General features: G+C 51.7%; 1 protein-coding gene across 5 annotated transcripts in view; it reads right to left on the bottom strand.

Annotated features, from left to right (window-relative positions):
* Positions 1-17,532, bottom strand: part of Rnf220 (ring finger protein 220) — a 219,281-nt gene extending 201,749 nt beyond the window's left edge. Inside the window, exons 1-2 of one of the 5 annotated variants that reach the window (XM_060379743.1) lie at positions 17,243-17,532; positions 10,144-10,885 (exon numbers count right to left, since the gene is read on the bottom strand). In XM_060379743.1, the coding sequence (XP_060235726.1) occupies positions 10,144-10,768 (625 nt within the window). In that variant the 5' untranslated portion in view covers positions 10,769-10,885; positions 17,243-17,532. Of the gene's footprint in view, positions 1-10,143; positions 10,886-11,078; positions 11,137-17,238 lie in introns of those variants that run through there. The other 4 variants (XM_060379741.1, XM_060379740.1, XM_021633393.2 and 1 more) reach the window with 4 other exon arrangements.
* Between the last annotated feature and the right edge of the window lie 1,762 nt (positions 17,533-19,294).

The following is a 19,294-nucleotide window of genomic DNA, read 5'->3' as shown; positions in this document are numbered from 1 at the left end:
ATTCTCTCTGCAGTACCAATATCTCATAGTAACAAAACTGGGCTTGTTTGTTACAGGTGGCGGTAGCTTACGCATTTACTCCCATGCAAAGGCAGAGGCAGGCAGATTTCTGAGTTCAAGGCCAGCCTTGTCTACAGAATGACTTCCAGGACAGCCAGGACTATACAGAGAAACCCTGCCTTGGAAAAAAACAACAACAACAAAACAAAAAAAACCTAGGACCATCCCAATGCAGAGATCATGATCAAAGTGTGATACTCCAAAAGGCCATATAATGAATGTCACCCAAAGCCTGAGAGTGCCTGCCAGCCAGGAGCCACAATGCCAGCTGTCACAGACTTGAAGGACTCCTACAAGTGATGAAGCTTCTCCTGGTCTGAGCTCTCTCATGAAGAGGGTGCTTGGCAGCAAGGATTCTAATAGAAAGGGATGAATGTAAAAAAAAAAAAAAAACAAAAAAAAACCAACAACAACTGTCCACACTACAGTGGGAAGTCAAAAAGAGCGCTAGCAACCCTGTGGTCAGGAAAGGGTTAAGCCCACATGTCTAGGCTCTGGCCCCCACCCCACCCTGTAAATCAGCCTTGACTGCTGCTGGGGTGAATGAAGCCCCACCAGGTTGGCCTGTCAGGAAGGAAGCTCATGCATCCAGACTTCTGTTGTTCTAAGACTTTTTTTTTTTTTAATTTTACTGCTCAGGAAGGAAGCAGCAGCCTAGGCCCTCACGGCAGCCCTGCTGAGTCCTTCCCCCCAGTGTGCACCACTGCCTTCACCTACCACTTCTGAGACACCCACACTCCGCCTTCTCCTCTCCCACGATTCCTTCCGAACGAGCAAACAATAAACATTCGGACTTCAGTCTCAGAATTTGTCCCCTTCTTCAAAACTGAAAATGAGTGAGCTATGGTGGTGTGCCGCAGTTCCAGCCTATTGGAGGCTGAGGCAGGGGGATCATTGCAAGGTGCAGGGCAGCCTTGGCTGCACGGTAAGCTCCAGACTAGTCTGTGCAACACGGGGAGTTTCAGAGGAGCCCGGGCTACAAACTGAATCCCTGTCTCCAAAACCAAATAATTAAAATCGAGAAATGATCAGCCACACACCTCTATGTCTCTGTGAGGAGAGAAGCTGGTGACAGGAGGAGGCAGGATCTGGTGTTCCTTCATCTGTGGAGATGCTATGCCCCAACAGAGAGCTGACCGTCTTCTTTAGAGGGAGCCACAAAGAAGCCGACGGTGACAGCTGACCACTGGCCCCTGACGGCTGTCACTGACACACACCTATGTGAGTGAACATGAGACCTTCCAAGTATGAGCTACTCTCTTGAGCCACAGCCTTAAACACAAGGTCCTCAAGTAGAGGGTTGGTCTTTTCCTTTCCCCACAGACATGCAGAGTCATTCTCTGGTATTCCCTAGGCCCCATGGGGCTTGCTTTTGACAAAGAGAAAAGCATTGACTTTATTTGTGGTCCTGAGTAATGGCCAGCCAGCCCTCTTTTACTCCCTGGAGAATGAGCGCAGGCACTACATGCATAGAGGGCCTGTTCCTGCCTAGCCCTGCCCTCCCTCCCCACTGCTAATCCCTCCCTGGCAGTCCCCTACCGCAGAGCTATGGCTGTATTTCTCTCCTGACCTGCAAGGCCCCTCCAAGCCCCATCCTAAGCCTCCCCCAAGCACAAACGATCCATCATGCTGTAGGACTGTGACACACTCAGATGGGGGAAGGCTCACAGATTTGTCTCACATAGGCCAGAGGGTAAAAGTGTCTGTGTAAACTTAAAAATCTACGGACATATTGAAAGTCTGGAACTTTGCATTCTAATATTAGTTAAATTCCACTACAGCAAATGTCATCAGGCATCACTCACAGATTCTAATTTGCTATTTAGCTCCAAACCTATCTGATAATGCAAAGGTCTACAATAAGAAAACACATGAGATTGAGGTTCTTTGACTGGGCCACTGCCTGCACCTCTAGCCTAGTCCCTCCTGGACCTGCACACCCCGTTTCTCTAACTCTTAATATTAACCCTGTGAATAAAGCCAGGGTTAATCTTGGTGGCTGGACGGCAAAGGGAGTAAAGCAGCCACCACAGAAAAAGGCTCAACAACCTCTCTCCTGCTCTCTTTGTGCATTGCCATAAGGCTTGAGTGGGTGAGAGCGAGAGAGTGCTGGCAGCTCATGACCCCGTGTTAGGCTATATCAGGGTTTCTAGCAAGGAAAAATGATCCACCCCATTTTCCCAGGAATGACAACCATCCTCACATACTGACACTTAATGGTTAATACCACCTATGTATTAACGATCATTTGGCCCTTCGCAACAACTCTGTTAGGTTGTGTAATTCCCGATCGGCAGGTGGGACTCCTAAGGCCTAAACAGGTTAAGTAATCTGCCTAGCAAATAAGCTAAAGGGTCACAACACAACTCCGGAGGCTGCACTCATTTACCACGACACTCTATTGCCTCTTCACCTCTGATGTGAAGCAGGTGCAGGTTGAGGCTCAGAGGGCCCCACACAGCTTTTATTCCTCTAACAGGTATTTATTATGCTAGGCTGCTCTGACTTGATTTAAATCAAACTCCAAAAAAGCAAGGTCGAATGAGAGTAATACAGGATTAGCTGGCGCCTAAATGGGAATCATATACCTGAAAATAAAGCGAAGGCCTTTCCAGGGCTGCTCCTGCCCCCTCCTCCCTCCAGAGCCCTGTCCCTGCTGCTCTGAGACAGACGCAGAGCCATAAGTCTCAGCCACAAATGAATTTCAGTGGGAAAAGACAGTTCCCAGGAGGTGAGCCACATGAGGCTTACCGAGCTTGCTGTCTCCTGACATGGTGTTTCAGGGTCCTGACACCCACCCCTACCCCCACCCCCCACCCCCAGTCCCAGACTGAACATGGAATACCTGAAGCAAGCGCCAGAGGCTTTATGTGTCTACATAGCTTCCATATTGACTACTCCCAGCTTCAACCAGGATCTAGACAGAAACTTTGTTCTAAACACACACCCAAAGCAGGTTAAAAACATGGGTATATGGGGGGGGGGGGTTCTGTGGGAACACATATGGAAAGGAGAAGAGACTCCACTCTTGAGCTCCTAGAGGATTAGGAGGAAAAAAGGAAACGTCAGCTGTTTTTAAGTTATTTGAGTGTTTTCCTACCCCAAGTCATCACTAAAATAAGTCTGTATTTGAGGAAAAGAATTCACATATTTCCTGGAAAAATCTCCCAACTTTTTCGGTCATCCAACTCAAGGCCTAAGTAAGGCCTCCTGTCTTGGCTTGAGCCTCCATGCCTTGGCAATTAACCTGGTCCTATAGCGCATGAGTAGCCTGCTGATGGGAACTTCGAAGTCTAGATCATAACTAGCACTGTTCATATAGTTGACCTCATCTAAAACTTACTAAGTCCGACACCAAAACAAGAAACACACACACACACACACACACACACACACACACACACACCTTTTTTGATACCAAAACTAAAATGTAACTAAGATCTAAAAAAGTTTAATCCAGCAAGGTGTAGTGGTACACGCCTGTAATCCCAGCACTCAGGGAGGCAGAGGCAGGTCGATCTCTGTGAGTTCGAGGCCAGCCTGGTCTAAAAAGTGAGTTCCAGGACAGCCAAAGCAACACAGAGAAACCCTGTCTCATCTCAAAAAAACAAACAAATAAATAAATAAATACTAAAAAAATAAAAACTAAAAAAAAAATTAATCCATTGGGTAGGACTGGAATGTAATAAATTTATTTATTCGGGTTTTTGGTTATTTTGGTTTTTGGTTTTTGTTTTCATTGCTTTTGAGACAAATTCTCTCTATGTAGACCAGGCTGTCCTTGAACTCACAGAGATCTGCCTGCCTCTGCCTCCCAAGGGCTGGTATTAAAGTCATACACCACCTTGCCTGGCATAAAGTTCTCTTTGCAGAAAATGCCTCACTTTCCTCCAAAAGAGAGAGAGATTTAGCAATCCCCCATCCCCCGGAGCACACATTTTGAAGATAAAAACACATTCTGTTCAGCCACAAATGCACAATTGAAGTGACACTTTTTAGAATTTGTAAGGCATGTTGGCGGCTGAATAGCAATACGTTATCCTGAAGTTTGCGGCTGATCTTTAAGAGGGACAAAAATGGTGCCCAGAAAGATTTGCTAACGTGTGGGAATATTCAGCTCCAAAAATTATGGTTACTTTGGTGTTAAAAATCTTGTGGATTTTACGATGACATGAATCATCACTCCAAATCTCAATTATTTGTGATGTCAATGTGTGGTCTGATCTCTATGTGGTTTATGGGTTAAAACCAAGGGGAGAAAAAAAAAAGCATTTAAAAATTTAAACTCGATTAAATGCATTGTCACTTTAAATCTGGAGTACTTACAAATGTTACATCTTATCTTGTGCTAATATTTATTAACCAGATGGAGGTAGTTTAGTAAGGGTTAAAAACAAGAGAGGAAAAAAGAAACCAAAATAAAGATATAATAACATTATGTTTTCAGTTCTCCTCTTCCTGCCTAATGAGGAAGGAGAGCAACTTTGGCTTCAAGTACGAGGTTTTGTTTTGTTTGTGCGGTCTGGTTTGGTTTTCAAACGACAGAAGAAGGGGGCTACCAAATCATCAACCTGGGGCCGCTGACCGGAAGGCAGTTCCGGACAACTTCCCGTGGGAAGAGTTCCAGAAATTGCCCTGACTTTAACGAGTCCCACCGTGCTGGCCGCGAGCCTCCCAGCGTCAGAGGCGAGCCGCGGCTGCCTCGCCCGGAGACCAGCAATCCTGCAGACTCACCAAGCCGGGACTTGGGAAACGCTCCCCAGATTAGCTTACAGATTCGAAAAGCAAGACGAAGGAGAAGATGCTTTTTGGAACTGGAAAGAGAGCCGGGTCTGTGTGCGTGTGCACAAGTCTCGGGTCTCCACGCCCTCGGCCCCCTCCTGGCTCAGGGCGCCGCCCGCCCCAAGGCGACCCCGCACGCGCGCGCGTGGAGTTCCAATCACTCCGGGACACCCGCCTGCACCCCCCGCCGGGTCGCTGTCCCTGCCGAGGATCTGGGTCCTCAGGGCGACGTGGGCGCGTGGGAACGTGGAGGGCGGGGGCGGGGTGTCGCGCGCGGACCTTGCCCCGCACCCTGGGGACGGCGCGCGGACCTCTCCCCGGAGAGCCGCGGCGAGGCCATCTGCGTCCCTGGAAAGCGCTCGGCGGGGCCGCCGCCCGGGCGACGGGCGCTGCCCACTGGCTGGCCCGGCCTTTGGGCGCGTCCCCGCGCGTCCCGGCGCCCTCCCCCACGGTCAATTACCAGCCACCCCGGTGCGGGCGGGCGGGCGGGCGGGCGAGGCGCTGGCTGGCGGCCGCGAGAAAGCGGCGGCCCGGATCGCTTCTGCATGACAATTGACGCGAGGGAGGGCGCTCGGCATGGAGGGAGGACGGCCCCGGGGTCCGCGTCTCACCATGGTGATGAGGCATTCCCGCCGTAAGAGGCGACCAGGGGCGAGGGCCGGGGAGAGCGGCCGCCAGAGCCAGCCCAGGCGCCGGGCAAGCGGCGCGCAGAGCAGAGCCAAGCCAGGCCAGATGGCTCTGCAGCCATCGGGGACCGCTCCCGTTCAGCCCGGCCCCACTTTAGCTGTGCAAACATTTCTTTATCCCAACAAGACAATTAAACCCAGCAGCATGAAAGGGAGTATCCGTGACTGTGTTGGGAGTGAACAAACCAACAACCGCACACATCACAGGAGTTCTTGCCCCGCGGGAGAAGGGGGTGGGAGAACCCAAAGCAGCTGAGCGCATCATAGGGCTAGATCTGGCAGTCGGTACCCGAGCAGTCAAGCTACAGGCGGCCCTCTGACCCCTCTTTCTGGTCAGCGGCTGACCCTTCACACTGGTCATCTGCTCCAGCTGCGGTCCAGCTGCAGTCCAGAGGTGGAGCCTGGGACTGCCCACTCCATTTCCAGAGCCCTCGGCAAGTATCCGCTTTCTCTCACCCCTGTGATGTCAGCTGCTTTTCCAAGCTGCCTTTGGCCTAGATGGGCTAGACTGGTTCGTGGGGCATAAGGTCTTCCATGACACATACCTTTAGAAAGACGCATCTAAAGGGCAAAATACCATCCCCAATCAGGGCTTTTGGGACCTGGGGCTGACTTTCCAAATATATCCAAGACGAGCATCAAGCCAGACAGGAGTTTCTGGGAGATCTCAAGTTTCCTGCCTATCTGCCAAAGTACCTGGCCACAGAAAAGGTCCAACGCTAGAGGACCAAGCAAAACCAGTGCCCAGGGCCCCTTCCTGAGGTGAACCGGAAGGCAGGGCCAGCCACACCTCCACAGGGGCAGCTCTGAGTTCTCTCAGACCTAGGGTAAGCATGCTAACCGACACGAACAATCTGGAGTTAGATAAAAAGGCTCTTCAAAGACTGTGTGAAGTCAGGCAGGAATCTGGGCAAAGGGATAGCCTGAAGAAAGCCATCAGGAGATGTGCATGTCGGGACCCAGAGTACCCGGTAAGAAATGCTGGGATTCTGGCGCTCTGCAGCACGCAGGACTTACCTTCCCTTTTGCTGTAAAGTTTCCTTAACGAGGAATGTTTATTTTAAAGGCCCTGGGAAACACACCTATAGACACTTCATATGTAAGACACATGGGCTGTTTGTAATTGGCCCATAAATTTTAGCGTCATTTCCCTGGACAAGGAGCCATGGGGACTGGTTCAGGGAATGACAATAAATGGGAGTTACCTCAGTCCCCTTCCTGGGAAATTATGCATCTTTCAGGAACAGCTTCTCACAAAAACACTTCTCCCATTTTCCCGGGCAGGTAAGTTGGTCCTGCAGTGCAAAGGCCTCCTCGGTCCACACGGCCCAACACCTACCTTGGGGTCACCTGTAAAACCAGGTGAGCAGATGGGCAAGCCAACCGGAGTCACCCACTAGGAGAGAGGACACTTCACCCAAGTAGCTATATGTATGTCTCCCCCCTCCCCCCCAGCACATTTAATCACAAAAGGAATCCTGCCTATCAGCACTCCGGTCAAGGGCTGAACACGTGTGCATTACAGCATGTCTGCGGGCGTCTTTTTGAGAGGCATGTGGGCATATCTGCATACGGATACAAAGCCGTGAGCAGGGGGTGGCTGCCACAGTAAAAACTGTCAGCGTTTCCATTATAAAACCGATTTCCAACACCCTAAAATCCAGTCAGAAAACTTGGACATGCCCACCAACGCCCACCCCCACCCCACCTATCAGCGAAAATGTGAATTCTATTAGGTTAAGTTTTCATTTAGGGCTTTCACTATTATATTTAATTAAAACTTTTTTAAAATGCTATGAAAAAAATGTTTGTCTGATGAGAACTGAAGGAAAAAAGTCAACCATATCAGAAATTAATTCTAAATTTTAATAACTGACGAGCCTAAAATACACATGGCTCAGTTTGGCAATGTGGGCACACACGTGGCCTCCTGTGCCTGGGCTCTCCTGAACAGTTGTTCCCTGCTCTCTTCTGGCCTCCCCACCCCCACTGCTGCCCCATCTGCCCCTGAGCTCTCGCTCCCTTTGGAAGCAGCCTTGTATACTGTCACTCGATTATCTGAGAAATATTACTTATTTCAAAACGGTTCTGTAGGGAAGACCCGAAAGGCATCTAGTGGGGATAATCAGGTCTCCTAACGGCCCTTAAATATGTATTTACATAAAACAGACCATAAATATTCTCACACACGTTGGGTGTGTGACAGGAGCCGAGAAGGCTGCTGCCGACTTTGTTGTGGTGCTCTGCTAGCCTTCCTTGAAGAAAATGTCTCTCCTTCCCTCCAAAAGCTCAGAATCAAAAGCGCAGGCGACACCCAGTCCAGCCCCTCCAAAAGCAGCAGCTATAGCACCTAAAGCAAGGAAGGGGAAGGGAGCACAAGTCCAGGGCCACCACCGGGGGACAGTCTCCTCTTCACTTAGTGCCTTTGTTTCTGGTTAAAGATCAGTCACATATAGAACCCTAATAATCTGAATGTGCACAAGTAGCCTCTACTCCCAGCCCTTCCTACGAGCTTGCTGTCTGTGCACAAGAAAAAAGAACACAAGTCCTCTCTATAAGGGAAGGATATTTTGAACAAAAGAAAAGAGGATTCCAATTCACATGACAATTTGAAATAAAGAAGTTTCCCCACCCGTCTGATCAGAGTCCCATTAATTTCAAGGTCAGAATTCCATTTCACTTTGGGAGACAGACTCATTTAATTTTTCTCCACCCAGGCGTAATCCTGTGTGAGGGATCCATCTCCGAGGGGGGACGGCACCCCCATTCAATGCAAACCAGGCAAACACAAGAGTTATGGCTTTGACACTCGGAGGGGAATGGACAGCCACATCTATGGGTGGGTTCTGCCTTGGCTAACAAGCTTGCTTCTGCTAGGGCGGTCTGGGCTAAAATGATCACAAACGAGAGACAAGCTGGGCACACGGACTGAGAAGAACGGAGCGCTGATCTCCAGATGTTCCTTTACCACACACTGGCTTTGAGAGGATTTCGCGTTCAACTTGTACTTGGAGGGGACATGGGAAAGAACTAGTCACACCCTCACCCAGCGGTGCTCTCACAGGGGCCAGCCTCCAGGAGCCTCCGCCACTCCACAAATGAAAATGGAAGCAAAACAGAAAATCAGGGCCTACCCAAGGCCAAACACCTGTGCAGCAGGTACCCTCAAGAAGCAGGATCATAGCACAGAGTTGTCCACAGAAGGTGAGAAGGTGACAGCTGGAGAGCCAGGGCTTCGTGGCAGTCCTGCTGACACGCTGCCGCAGCCTTCTCCCTGAAGTGGGGAGGTCTCCGGCTTACAGACACGGACATAAAAGACACACTCTCAACATATTTCAAAACCAAAGAGCGATGGATTTACAAGGCAGGTTGATTTTATGGTGACTTTTATTGAAAAGGTACGCTGGGTGTAGGCAGATGCCTTTTAGCACAGGAAAGTTAACACAGTGCCTAATTCAAGGAGACAGCCTGAGGAAGCAGGGCCGACGGGGGAGAAGGCCGCGATGTCTCTATTACTCTCCTCGGCATCATAAAGAGAAGGGAAAAAAAAATGGTGTTCGTGTTGGTGGTTAGAGAGAACAAGAGCACAAAAACACAGAGGAAAGGGGAAAGCAAGCCTCAGATGTAGTTTTCTTAAGAAAATAAAATGAAGCAAGTCTTAGAACAAAAGGTTGGAGGGAAAAAACACCCTCAGTTCATAAATTCTCACCAGGCTTGAAGAAAGCTGTTCTGTCTACCCCCAGCCCCAAAGCTTCAAAACACAATTATTTTTTGATTATATCAGAGCAGAAAATTGCAGGGCGCTGCCCTTCTAGTCCACAAGTTCCCAAGAAAGGTTAAGTTCCAACGATTAGCAAACGTAGCCAGAACATAGCAAGGCACTGGAGAACATGAGAAAAGCCATTTCATAAGCAGGAATTAATAACAGTTGTGAGCATCAACCACAGGCCAGTCACCCGGGTCAGCTCTGTCTCGGCCTAAAAGCTAGCCCCGGGACAAGCATCCAGCAAACCTGCTGAATCCCGAGAGAAGTCAGCTTTCCAGCTTTGTGATGGAAAGGAAAACACAGCTGGTTTGAAATGCTTTATGGTGACGGACGATACCTTTGTCCTTCTGTGAAAAAAAAAAATTACCTGATGCAGACAAGAACTGAGAGTTAAGAAAACAAAATCATGCGTTGTCTGCTGGCTATGATACAGTGGGAAAATGAAAAAAAATTAATATTATTATCAGGGACCCACAGGAAGACAGCAAAGAGAGGCAGAAGGGACAAGTTTCCTTGGGCCCCCAATTTCCTGGGAACCTATGCTTTCTAAGGAAATGACCTCCATCCCTTGTATCTATGGCACCTACTTCCCTCCTCCGTCTCCAGAGAAGCCAGCCAGGCCTGGTACTGAGACCAGCTTGCCTCTGGCTACCGTCGGAAAACCTGAAAGAACTGTATCATTGATCACTGAAGAGAGATAAGTAAGCATTAGCCATCCACAGCTACCACAAGGGACGCAGTTGGCCTTTCCCGTCACCAGGAGCACGCGCAATGCCGCCAACCTGTTGAACCCTTCTGCAAGGCAGGGCCTACCAGGGGCGAAGAGGGGGCTCCAAGCAACGTACTTACATCTGTCATTCCGATCCTCCGGACTCGAGGAGGCTTCCCGGTCGGAGAGGAGGCCAGACACAGCGAAGATCTTCTTCCCAGTGTCATCAACCTTAAGGGAGCCAGGGGAGCTGGATGGCAGCTGTGTCCCAAAGTCATATTCCTTGCCATCTGCGTCTGAGAAGCGCAGGTGGGGAGACTCAGTGTCATGACAGTTCTTGAGTCTCTTGGCTGGCGTGAAGGCTGACTGATAGCTCTCTCGGTCCTCCGTGGAAGCAAAGGGACGGAAGGCCCCCACGCCACTGTGATTTAGCATACTGATTGGGGTGCAATCTAAGTTTGGGGGAGCAAACTGAGGGTGGAGGTGTAGCAAGGAAGGGGGGAAATCACGGTTGGCGAAAGTGCCCGGCACCCCACCTTGCCGATGGTACATAGAAGCAAAGGTGTAGGAGCCATTAGTGAAGGGGATATGCACATCCTTGTCTACGGAGACGGGGACACCAAAGGGCCTCGGCTGCTGACAAGGGATGGAGGCATCCCGGCTGGCCTCGGCGGTGGACGCCAAGACCATCAGTGCTGGGGACGCCAGGGGGTTGGGAAGGTAGGATGAGTTCTCCATCTTGAAGGCTGCCCGGTGTAAGTCCATCGGAGTGTCTTTCGATGACCGGCGTCACACAAGAAGCAGTCTTCCCTGGGAGGGAGGCCAACCTGCACTGTGGATCAGGGCGAGGGTTATTACTGGGGAATCATGCCCTTCGCAGACCTGCAGAAACAGCAAAGGGGAGGGAAAGAGGGGGGAGGAAAGTCAGGGGGAGGTGAAAGAGGGAAACCCCAAGTGATTGAAACACCATCCTTCTGGCTTACAGATGCTCGGGCAAGAGACACCACGGGCTTTAGGAGCCAGTGGGCAGCAGCAGCAGACCGTTTTCATTCAGGAAAATCAATAGACAACTTACTGTGATGTACGCGTAGCTGACTTTGGTCCCTACACGTTCCGGGTGAAATGCGCCTGAGCCCAGCAAAGAAAAAAAAAATCATAAAACCTCCAAATACAATATTCCCTGAGCAAATGAGCTTTGGAAGGCCAAGTCACCCAGTAGATTAGGTGGAGGTGGGGGTGGGGTGTCCATATTTTTAAAGGGCTTCCACCTGCAAACGACACTTGGAGAGGTGCAGAGACCAGGCTCGACCCGGCTGACGCCTCACATTAATATCCCTCTTCATCCTTACACTGACAGCTCCCTGTGTCACGCGCGCCTGCCTGGACCACGAACCTCTGAGAACACCGGTTGGTACACGGTATACATGTGCCTAAATCACACACGTAGGGTGACACACACACACACACACACACACACACACACACACACACCTTCATGTGTCACCAGAGACTGTCTCTAGAAATAAGCGCCGTGTGAACAAATCGCAGATGCATCATTTCTGATGTACACGCCCCCCCACCCCACCCCCGCCGGCTGCACAGGCTTCCTATTTCTCTCTCCTCTAAAAAGAGACAAAAACCTTCGTCAACAAAATGCCTGGCACCTCTGACAATGTTTTAAAACCTGGCCCCTTTGGTACATGTTCTCTTCCAGGAGCAGCAAAGAATGAATGGGTAATTTTAAGTTACCAATACAGCTACTCTTCAGGAAATTTGTAAACTGCCTTGGGGTTACCATCAACATTTAGAGCAAAATGTTAACAAAATTTCTCCCTTATTTTGTTCCATTTATTGGCTCAGGCAGAGTTGATGTCCAATAAAGGCCTCCAGAACAAACTGGATTTCAGAAAAGAGTTCTTCCAGCTTCCCTTGTAAAATTAGGCTGTACATTTTCATAGCCACTGATTCAGTTTCTAATATACTGAGTGAGGTTGGGGGAGGAGAACTGCACATCAAGAGGCAGGATAATGTAAGATGCGTACCAGGACTTACTGGCTGCAAATCTATACACTCGGTAGAAACTGTATGGAACTTAAAAGTATAACCCAAACTACCATCTATTACAAATTATAAATTGAGTCATGTCAAAAATAAAATTGATCCCTCCCTTTAAAAAGCCCACTTCTGCGGTGGAAGATCTTCGGTATTCCTTCAAGTAGAAAACCCTCAGCTAAACTGCAGAGGAACCCTCCCTGCTTAATGCAGTGCAAGGAGAGTATTTCCTTCTCCCATCCTGTAGCAGACATGTCAATGACTGTTATTAATTGCGAAGATGAGTGGACACCATCAGACTGCTTCCTCATTTGGCATCTCTCCTTATAGACATCATTGCTAAATTACCAGATTATGTATCTCACATTAACGGATTTTCTCTCTTCCAAATTTTAAATAACTTTCCTGTCAAGTTACAGCAGGGCAGGGGCTGCTCTGCCAAGGACAGCCAGTTAGCCTGGCAAGTCTGGGAATTCTGTTCTTGGCTGTTTTCAAGTCAGATTAATGGTCCCACAACACGGATGCTCTGGAAGTGGGTCTAGGGCTGTTCCAAGGGGTCTAAGCAGCTCCTCAGAGCTGAGAGAAATAAGCTGTGTCTGTCAAGCCCCAGGACATCAGGCCGGCTAGAGGGAAGGACAGACATGACACCCCAGGGGTGAGGGCAGGGATGTTTCTTCCCCAAAAGAACTTCCCCCAGGATTCACTTTCCATCTTTACTTCCTAGATCACCTCATTATGTTAAATGAGTTTCATAAATTAGTGATCTGGCCACAGCACCGGACACTCCAACAGAACGCGGTGAATCACTCAAACCTGCGTATTCATTTGAAAACTTCATTACACTGAAAATAAATCAACAATATTTTTCCAGGCCGCATCTTTTTTACTCCACTGTGTGGGCGTTGGTCTTTGCAAGGGAGGAGGGGCTTTTTTTTTTCCTTTTCCCTTTTCTTTCTTTCCCCTTCCTCACATTAACAGTATAGATGAGGCTTCAGCAGACCACAGTCATTATGAAAATCTATAGTTAATACACTCCCAGTGTCAAAATGTCATGGGTTTAAACACAGAACCCAAAATAAGAAAACTAACTGACCCTCTTAATTAAAAAAATATGGATTGTAAGATAATCAGCTTGATGGTGCATTTGGGTGACTGTGAGGAACCGGGCAGAGAGAAAGTAAGTAACTGGTACTTTTCTGCCTCTATGCTGATTTTTTTTAATTTAGCACTTCGTGCAAATCCAGATTAAAATAACTCCAGCTATTGATCCGAGCAGTGGAATTGACATTAATTTTAGTTCACTTCTCACTTTGCAAAGGGATCAATAGGAAGTAATAACAGCTGACATGCCGGCTGAAAGGAGGAGAAAGAAGGGCTGAAGACAGAAATCGAAAAGCAACCAAATAAATCATCAGCTACTTTTCCACGGCATCAGACAAACTCCAAACAGATTGCAAAAAGTCTTTGTTGAATTAACTAAACAAGGAGGAGGGATCAATCCACGAAGCTAAATAAATTGTCCGGCAGGCAGTGAGGTTGGACAGAGGGACCAACAAATATCGAGTTTTTAAAATTTCAAATCCTTGACGTGATGGGTTTGGCTCAGTTCTGTACGTGTGGGAGTTTGTTTCTTTCTTAAATCATACACCTGACTTTGGCTTAAAGTGGTTACAAAACGTCGGCTAACTGAATAATTAGTGAGATTACTAATTGCGTGGTTAAACATGCCAGAACCAAGACAAATGAAGAAGCCGGCTTTTAGAATGTGCAATTATCTGGTACAGGGCTGGTAAGTAGCGGTCCGCGCTCTCCCGGTGCAAACTAGCCACTTTCGTGTAGAAAAACCGAAAGCCAGACAGAAAGTCGCAGCGAGTGAGCTGTCTCCCACCCCTGCCTTGGGTCGGGGCCTCTTCACCCGCTCCGGGATGGTAGTGCAAGGAAGCCGTGTTGCTGCTGCTGCTGCTGCTGCTGCTGGCTGTAGAGAGCCAAACCCACTTGGAAATGATTGCCACAAAGCAAGCTCTTTCCCAGAGCCGAGCTCAGGGCGCGCACCAAACTAGGACTCTGCTGGCAATTAAAATGCACACGCAACGCTCCTCTGCTTATTACAACAGGTGACATTTTTGTGGTCTCTGAACCGTTTCCAAAAGCCATGACTTAAAATAATAGAACAAATTAAACGATATTTTTCCTTTGCATAAATAAACTTTTAAAAAATTAACAGGCAACTTAAAAAGCAAAGAACAATGGGGAATGAGGCCAGAATAGCAGGGGGTTTCGAAGAACGGAGGAAAGAATTTTTTTTTTTTTAAGTTCACATACTTCGCTTGAAGAGAAATGTCCCCCACCCGGCACACCAAATGCCCAGCGGGTAAGTGGAAACACCGCCCTAACAGAATTTTTACCACCATATGCGAGGGCTCAGAGAGCGTAAGGCTAACTCGTCTCGCAGGCTAGGGCCGACGCCTGCGATTCGGACCTGGCCGGGGAACCAGGGGCACGTCCGAGCCTAGCCCCAGGTCCTGCCTGGCCATCGGACGCGAATCCGCGGCGCCGCACGGACCCGGGAGCACGCGGAGGCGCGGATGCTGAGCGTGCGGGTGCGGGCTCAGCCGCCAAGAGTCTCCACCCGGGGGGCGCGGGGCGGCCGGGGATAACTCTTGGAGGGAAAACGAGGGAACGAGAGGAGAAGGAGAAACCTATAAAAACTTGGGGTCAACCCTGAGCCAAACCCACCGCCGCCGTGGCCCGACCGCTCTCTCTCTCTCTCCCGGTGGCCTTTGTACAAAGATCCCAACAACCTCCTCCGCCCCAAACAATTTAACTTTGGGGGAACAAGGCAGGAAGAGGCAGGAGCCCGGGGGCCGGGGCCTGCGGGCGCACACGGTGCGGGGGGCAGGGGCTGGACGCTTCGCCGCCCGCCTTCGACCAAAGTCCAGGGCCCCGGAGCCCCTCGGCCGCCCCGCCCCGCCCCGCGGGTCACCCGGGCGCGGCGGCCCCCGACTCCTCCGCTCCGCCGCGGCCGAGGGCGGCTGCGGGGCCGCAGGGCCCCGGCGGCTCCCGGGCTGCGAGCGTGGGCGCAGCAGGTAGGGGCGGCGCGGCCGCGTGCACCCCGCGTGGCTCTGGAGAACAGGTGTGTCCCCGCTCGCTCCGCGCCCCGGAACGCGGCGAGACGAGTCGCGCCGCTCGACCCCGGGCGGCCTCCGCCGGGCGGGAGGGATCCGCACGGGAAACGCCCGCCGCGCTTTTTCTCGACGCTCTCTGTCCGCCCGTTTCCCCCTTCGCTCGTCTCCCCTTGGCGGGGGGGGGGGGGGGAAAGCCGGCGAGGAGGGGGGTGCGGGGTCCCAGCCCGCTCCGCCGCCCCCACCCCACCCCGGCCCCACTCCCGGCTCGCCCCACTTCTGTCTTTATTTTTCCTCCCCCCCAACCCCACCGTTGCCTCTCGAGCTCAGACCACGGAGGAGGCGGGAGGTCGGTGGTGGCCGCAGGACGTCGTGAGCAGAGAGAGAGCCGGTGCCTTCCCTTTTCCGCTGCTTCTGGGGCAGCGAAGGGGCGCGGGCGGGAGACCCGGGACTGCTCGGGCCACCCAGACAGGGCCGCGCCCCACCCGGGTGGCCCCGGCCCCGAGCACTGCAGCCACCCGATGTGCGTCCGGCTACCGGCCCGGGCCTGGGCTAGAGCGGTGACCCGGGGCAGGAGAGGCAGTACGTTCCTAATGGGAAGGGAGAACGTGTCCTCCGCCTTCCGACACCCCGAGACCCTGTCCCCTCGGGGCTCCAGCAGGCCCCTCGCGGGCCACGGGCACCCGGGCCTCGAGCTCTCGCAGGGGACGCTGTGGCGCAGGAGGAACCTCGCGTCCCTAGATGGCCTCGCCACCGTGGGCGGCCTCGCCCGGGGGGCCAGACGGAAGCTCTCCGCCCAAGTTTGTTGTGCCCTGGAAGAAAAGCCTTTCTCTTACAAAACACAAAGGCGAAACGCCCAGGCCGAGCCCTGAAAAGCTCCGGGTTGGGGGTGGGGGGTGGCCGGAGGCTCCGGCGCGCGGTGGCGGGGACGGGCTCCGGGCGGACGAGGTCGCTCGGCCCGGGCTGACGAGCGCGGCGGCGGCGGCACGGCTGCAGCGACCGGCGTGCTCGCTGAAAAGTTTTGCTCTCAAGTCGGAAGAAGAGAAATTGTTACTCAGTTTTAACGCAGGGCGGAGGTTTAAAAAAACAAAAAACAAAAAACACACAACAATAATAATAACAGCACACACACACACAAAAAGAGCAAGGCGCGTGGTTTTGCAGGATCGTTCCTCTCGCCTCGTTCCTCACAATCGCTGAAAGAGGGGAGCCCGGTCCCCCAAGTCCCAGGAGACCAGCACGGATCGCGCTACTCCGAGGCCTGGCCGGTCCAGCCCAGTGGAGGGGAGTTCCCGCTTACTCGCAGCATGGTTCACCTCGGTGGCAGCACCTGCCTTCCTCCCGCGGGCGGAGGGTCCCCCCGTCCCACCCCTACCCCACCCCCACGGCTCTCCTTCACGCCCGCCCCCGCCAGGAGAAAGTGAGGCGAGCCTCCGCGGCTGCCCAGGCTCCGGAGAACCCCGGGGACCCCACCGGGTCCGCGGTGTGCTGTGCGGCTGGGACCGTAACGCGTCTCTCCTTTTCCTATCCCGCCGGCCACATCAGATCCCCCACTGGGGAGCCCTCGGCCCCGGCCGGCTGGAAATCACAGCGGGGTGCACCGGGAAGCTAAGGCAAGGGGGCTCACTCGCGGTGCACCCAGACAAAGTGGAAACGGGGCTTATTAAAACATAAAAAAATTAAAAATTAAAAAAAGGAGAAGTCCTGCTCGCTTCCCCTGGCTATCCCCCTCGCCCTCCCTGCTCGTCCAATTCCAGCGTCTGGTCCCTCCCCCTCGCACCCCCCAAATAAAACACATTAAGGAAAACTCGAGACGGAAAGTTTGAGCGAGGCGGCGCACGGAGCGCGCCCAGCACCGACAGCCGGGGAGGCTCGGTCACCGCGATCTGAGACGCGGCCGTGCGAGTCCCCGTCCTCGCCCCCGCCGCGCGGGAGCCGCCCGAATCCCTGGGAGACCGGCCCGGAAAGTTAGCCAGGTCCCTCGGCAACCCGGCCGCCCTCCCTCGCGCCCACCCCTCTCGTGTACGCACACGCATCCACACCCCTTCCTGAGCTCCGTACTTGCCGTGGAAATTCCTGGCGAGGACGGGCGCGCTTCTCAGGACACCGAGGTGAGGAGCCCGAGAGGGTGGTGCATGAAAGGTCCCGGGTGCGCAGAGCCGGCGGAGGCAGCGGCGGCGGCGGCGGCGGCAGCGGCAGCAGCAGCAGCAGGCGGCTGGCCCCGGGGTTGTGCTCGCGAGCTGCCTGGGATTGCATGTACAGATCAAGAGACTCGGTTGGCGTGAGAGAAGAGCAGTGCTGCCTCTCAGCGCTGGCTCTAATCAGTGAATGAGCCTCCACTCTCCCAGGGACTCGGAGGCGCACACACACGCGCGCGCGCACACACACTCACACACACGCACGCACACATTCTCTCACACTCACACACATACAGGCACTCTGAGCACTGAATACATTAGGGTACTAAGGGACTCTGGGAAATGGAGTCCAGACCCCGGGCACTCCCGGAGAACAGACCTAGCTGCCCTCACTGGAGGGTCGTAGGTGGCCCGCCCCGGTGGAAACTACGGAGGTCTTTTGCCTTTGTTTACGTCTCTCCTCCTTACCCTCCGGAGATTTCCGAAATGGTTGGGTTGGTGCGCGGTTCTTTCTTGAGCCAAAGTGACCGAGAGGAAATGGCTAAATCTTGTAAGACTGACATCAGCGCTGCTCACTGACCAGCAAACCCTGGCCCCGTTATAAAACTCCGCCGGTTTCCCCGTAGGATCCAACCTGCTGTTTAGTGCCTCGAATATTACTTTGGGGTCTTCACCTGTAAAAATGAAACTGTGAGTGACTATGAATAAAACTGACATTTAGAGAGTGGAAAGGGCCTAGTTTAACACCCAGAATTGTGAATAAAAATTTTTCACTGGTGTCACTGATGCTCATAACATAATTCCTTCTCTTCAGATTGTTTTAATTCACCAACTACAAAAAGATATATCGGAGAAATAGACAGAGAATTAACCTACTTGAGAACCTTCTTGGAGCCGGGCTATGAGACTAAATGTCTTTTACATAATCTCATTTAACCCTTTAATTCTGAAGAGAATATTACTGGTGTTATAAGAAGAAACAGGCTGAGAGCGTTTTGTGATTTGCTTTTAACACAGCTAACAAGTCCGGGGGAGCAGGTAGCCCAGCTCAGAAGGCAAAGCCCAGCCGGAAGCTAAGCCTGGTTTTAGAAGTAATTCTTTTGTTTTGTGGCTTGGTTTCTGAAAAGTCAGATTTCTCATCTGGAAAAAAAAATTCTCTTCCCCTAGGATACATAAGGATAATCCATCCTGCAAAAAAAAGTGCACAGGATTATAAGCGAACTAAAACAGAATGAGACCAGTGTTCCATTACGAGATGACTTCATCCTCATTTTGTCTCATGTTCGGCATGTATCTAAATATTCATGCTCAAGTTTGTGTAGAGCCGGGCTCCGTGGTTGATGCCTGTAATCTCAGCTCCAAGGAGGCAGATGCAGGAGGACTGCTGCAAGTTCCAGGACAGCCTGGTCTACATGGGGAGTTCCAGGACAGCCTGGTCTACATGGGAAGTTCCAGGACAGCCTGGTCTACATGGGGAGTTCCAGGACAGCCTGGTCTACATGGGGAGTTCCAGGACAGCCATGGCTAGAAGAAAGACACTGTCTCAAGCAAACAACAAAAATTAAGTTTCTGTGTGGTGATCATATTGAAGATGTTTAATTGGCAACTCTTTAAATGAGCTGCTAATAGCCTCACCTTGAATTCTGTGACTATGACAACCTCTGTTCGAGGGATTCGGGCTACTGCTAAGGGATTCGGAACTGCTAAGTCTTTAGCCATGTCAGTCATGTACTGGCAGTGCTATGTTTACTAGACTCTTCTTTCCTGTTTGGTTTTAAACATCATGTGAAGCTGGGCACGATGGCCCACACCTGTAATCCTAGCATTCGGGGAGGCAGAGGCAGGCAGATCTCTGAGTTCAAGGCCAGCCTGGTCTACAAAGAGAGTCCAGGACAGCCAAGGCTACCCAGACAAACCCTGTCTCAAAAAACAAACAAACAAAAGACGTCATGTGGGCAAGGACTGTCTGTTTTATTCAA

The sequence above is a fragment of the Meriones unguiculatus genome, chromosome 3 (assembly GCF_030254825.1).
Source record: "Meriones unguiculatus strain TT.TT164.6M chromosome 3, Bangor_MerUng_6.1, whole genome shotgun sequence".
Taxonomy (NCBI): Eukaryota; Metazoa; Chordata; class Mammalia; order Rodentia; family Muridae; genus Meriones; species Meriones unguiculatus.
Note: the sequence above shows the minus strand (reverse complement) of the source record. Positions and strands in the feature narration are given on the sequence as shown.